This window comes from Esox lucius, chromosome 2 (assembly GCF_011004845.1).
Source record: "Esox lucius isolate fEsoLuc1 chromosome 2, fEsoLuc1.pri, whole genome shotgun sequence".
NCBI classification, from domain to species: Eukaryota; Metazoa; Chordata; class Actinopteri; order Esociformes; family Esocidae; genus Esox; species Esox lucius.
The window spans coordinates 18,585,371-18,589,654 of NC_047570.1; the positions used below are offsets into that span (position 1 = coordinate 18,585,371).

At 40.6% G+C, this 4,284-nt stretch overlaps 1 protein-coding gene across 1 annotated transcript; it reads left to right on the forward strand.

Annotated features, from left to right (window-relative positions):
• Positions 1 to 514: 514 nt before the first annotated feature.
• On the forward strand, positions 515 to 2,777 carry mc1r (melanocortin 1 receptor). The gene is made up of 2 exons (XM_020056616.2): positions 515 to 819; positions 982 to 2,777. Exon 2 carries the CDS (start codon positions 1,076 to 1,078, stop codon positions 2,084 to 2,086), a length of 1,011 nt encoding a protein of 336 aa, XP_019912175.1. The 5' UTR covers positions 515 to 819; positions 982 to 1,075; the 3' UTR covers positions 2,087 to 2,777.
• Positions 2,778 to 4,284: the final 1,507 nt, after the last annotated feature.

Below are 4,284 nucleotides of genomic sequence, written 5' to 3' on the forward strand. Positions count from 1 at the left end.
CTTAAGTCGGAACTCTCTTAAATAGATCATTGTGTAGACTAATTGGTAGTGATGTCTTTACAAAATGAGTGTCTTTACAACTTTTTGTCTTAAAGACATAGTTCAGCCATTTCCATGTAAAATAAGGTAATATTTACAGTAATATTTTTCCAAAACAATGAAATAATAAAAACAATAAAATGCCACGGTATGAGGTAGTATGTGCTTTGTCTAAATCACTTAGCCACTTAGTGTACATGAAATTACATTTTGTGCTGTGGAACATGTTTTCAAGGTGTCTTTCAGTTTCTTAATTAATGCTCTGCCTTAGTAGATTAGTTTGAACATCCATACTGTACCCTCTCCATCCTAATCTTGTTAAATATTTCCAATGCGGGATCACGCGTCAATTACAGTTTGTGTCAGTTTGAGAATCATGCGGTTGGCTTTTGCCGTGCGAAAGGAGGAGTTAGAGATACCCTTTTAAGAACACACTGTCACTGTGAGCCAGAGAGCTCAGTTGGAAAGGCTGCAGTTCACATATTATTATTGACTGAAGCCTAATTGAATGTCCAAATGGTAGGGAATTTTCCCACATGCTATCCAGCACCAAGGACCTACATTTGGACTTGGATTCTTTTCACTTGGAAACAACATGCATGGGCTATGTGCATGACTAAAATACAATTGGAAAAACCTCTGAATCTAAACAGTTGCTTGGGAAAGATAACATTTCAAATGGATAATTCTCAACTGTGAGCAGCTGGGCTCTTGGCTCTGTGCGCATCTGGATACCTCAGATTGTGGAAAACCATCCCATTTCGGGGTTGCTACTTAAAGGTAAGCTAAACTACCTTAACCTTACACATCCTGTGCTCTTTTAACCTGAGATCGAAGCCTATCTGGAAATAATTTGATGTATATAGAGCACGCAGTTCATAGTGTAACAGTCTGAAAGACCAATATAAATATCTGATATAGCCGTTTTCATTTCCCTCACAGCCAGAGTTTGCGCTGTGGTGAAGGTCAAGTCCCTATTGTTCCCTGCACCAACTCACAGAGTAACGGAAGCCTATAACAGCAGAAAGCAGCAGACATGACAGACAACACCACCCATCTTAACTTCATGATGCACCAGCACATGGACCTGAGCTCCATGGACATAGACGATAACAACACCATCAACAACACCACCGGAGAGCAGAACTCAAACGGCTGCTCCATCGATATCCCACAGGGGCTTTTCCTTACACTGGGCCTCATTAGCCTGGTGGAGAACATCTTAGTGGTGCTGGCCATCATTAAGAACCGCAACCTGCACTCCCCCATGTACTACTTCATCTGCTGCCTGGCCGTCTCCGACATGCTGGTCAGCATCGCCAATGTGGTGGAGACCATAGTCCTGTTGCTCAACGACAACTTGCTGCTTGAGGCCCCGGAGATACTGAGGAACCTGGACAATGTCATTGACATCATGAACTGCAGCTCGGTGATGTCCTCGCTGTCCTTCCTCTGCACCATCGCCGCCGACCGATACATCACCATCTTCTACGCGCTGCGCTACCATAGCATCATGACGACGCGGCGCGCCGTGGCCCTCATCGTGCTGGTGTGGCTGACCAGCATCACCTCCAGTACACTGTTCATAGTCTACCATTCGCACAAAGCCGTCATCATCTGCCTCGTCGCCTTCTTCTGCATTGCGCTCGTTTTCAACGCTGTCCTCTACTTGCACATGTTCATCTTGGCTCACGTGCACTCACGGCGCATCATGGCCGTCCACAAGTCTCGACGGCAGGCCACGAGCATGAAGGGCGCCATCACGCTGACCATCCTGCTCGGGGTCTTCATCCTCTGCTGGGGGCCGTTCTTCCTCCACCTCATTCTTGTCCTCGCCTGCCCCACAAACCCCACCTGCAAATGCTTCTTCAGCCACTTTCACCTCTACCTCATCCTCATTATCTGCAACTCGCTCATCGACCCGCTTATCTACGCTTACAGGAGCCAGGAGCTGCGCAAAACATTAAAGGAGCTGGTCTTCTGCTCCTGCTTCCCCATTCGATGTGATTCCATACTTGAATGTCTATTTCCATGTAAGTTCACATGACTGCAGGACCGATTACGGAAGAACATTATATATCAAATGTGTAGCAATATTAGGCCTTTGCCTACCAATGCATTTGAATTAACTGAAAGACAAAGTTGAACTATGAGACGTCCGGTTGTATCAGAACAGCACTGGGGAACCTTTTAGCAACCTCCTTTAACCAACCCCTGCCTTCTCCCATGCGGAAGACAATTCATTGGGCCGTTCCAAGGAATATAAACCACTAGTGCAGTGAACTTTGATGTCAGCCATCATTTGCATCACCTACTTACAGGTAATTATGGTTTTCACCCATCATTCAAGGATGCAGTGGCTATGTAAAGCTGAGTGTCCTGCTGTCTCAGGGAGCTCATGGGCTTAATTTCAGATTGCTGTGTGGGACAAATATGAATAATTAGTGCGTAAATCTAATAACTAACACTGGAAATTGACAATCAACATGCAATGAAATAGCAGCATGGGCCTACAGATATACCTTTGCTTTGATGGTTTGTTTAAATTCAAGGAAAGATGAAAAGATTAAGAAGAGTGAAGTTTGTTTTCTTTCATGAATAGAATATGTGTATATTCCAATTACAGCCTAATTGGTTTAAATAGACAAGCTGCAATTTTATGTAGTTGCTGCAAGGCTGAATTAGTTTACATGTAAGTATATGCAAAGATGTTTCACTGTAATGATTTACTTTGACGATGTAAGTGGCATGTATATAATTATCATTCTATGTCTTTGTAAATAAAATCCAACTTTGAAACATATTGTAAGACGTGTTAAGATGAGCTTCTGAATTTGTATGCAACTGTTGATGTACTATAAGAAACAAAAAAAAATTATGTATTCTTGGATTTTTATTTTACAAAAATAGTCCATGTAATATAGTCTAGCCGGGTTATAATGATTCATATTAATTGTGTTATGGATGTACTGAAAAACATCTTCTTTAACTTAATTTCCCCTGGTATATGTTAAACTTCTAATTGTCATTGTGTACATTACATTACATTTAACTGAATATTCAAAAACACATAACATATAACATTGAAAAGTAAATATTGTTGTATTCAAATGTTATTTATAGGCCTATAGCTTACTCAATGTACTATCCTGTTTTTAAAAAACAGGATAGTACTAAATACCAGTGTCAGTGATTTTGCCAATCATAATACTATGAAAAAAGTAGGATTATTCTTGTCATTATATCATCTGTTTTAATTCAATTTCTGTAATGTGACTAATAATAATTATTGCAATAATACTAAAGTATTTATTGTTGGTCTTTCATGTAAATAACATATCATACATTTCTTCATATTGTAGCCCAATGTCAAGCGTTATATCTTTTGGTCATGATCCTGTGGATAAAGAAACTAATTTGTCCAGAAGTGCATGTAAATTGGTCTTTATAGCTCAACTTTTTTTCTGTACACAGCTACCATCATGGGATTGACACATGGTTTTCCCAAGGGCTTATGATTATGGAGAGAACTGCATGCAACATGTGGTTATTTTTAGAGAAGATGCCCAGTGAGACACAAGGTTTAATTCAACCACTGTATCTGACTCCATTGGGGTGTGTTTAAAATGTAGACATTTTTAAATGAAAAGCTGCGCGGAGGCATCTTAATTAAGACAGATTTCTGTTCCCATTTTCAAAGCCTTTAAACAAAGACTTTTTTGTGAGGGCGACTTTTAACCATAACTGTTACAAATGTTGCATTTCCTTCTCTGGAGAGTAAAATGAAGGTCTGTAAGTTTTTTAGATTTTCTTTGCTCTCTAGTAAGTCTATTTAATTGGTTACCGGAGGTTCATCAAAGTCATGAGATTGAAATGTAAGGATGTGACATTAGCCTTCGGTGGACAGAAGACTGGATGAGCAACATCTTCAAGTGTGATGATAATACATCCTTTGGAACCTTGTTTGGAAAGACATACTGCAGCATCCTGACATCCACATCAGAAGATCGTAAGAAGAGCATTCATGGAAGCCGGTCATTGTCGACCCTCAGGGTTGGCTGTGTATTTTGGGGAGACTGAGCGGCCGGAATGTTCTGTAATAACAGAGGGCTTTCATATTAACAAACATTTGTTGTTCTGACTATTTATTAGACATCAAGGAATTCTTCTCACTTCACTGAAGCTATAGGGAGGGAGAGGGGCAGTACTGTCATCTCCATCAGCTCTGCTGAACAAAGCAGCTCT

What these genes read in the sequence shown, in the direction of transcription:
- mc1r (XM_020056616.2), top strand. Translation starts at nt 1,076, where the DNA reads ATGACAGACAACACCACCCATCTTAACTTCATGATGCACCAGCACATG.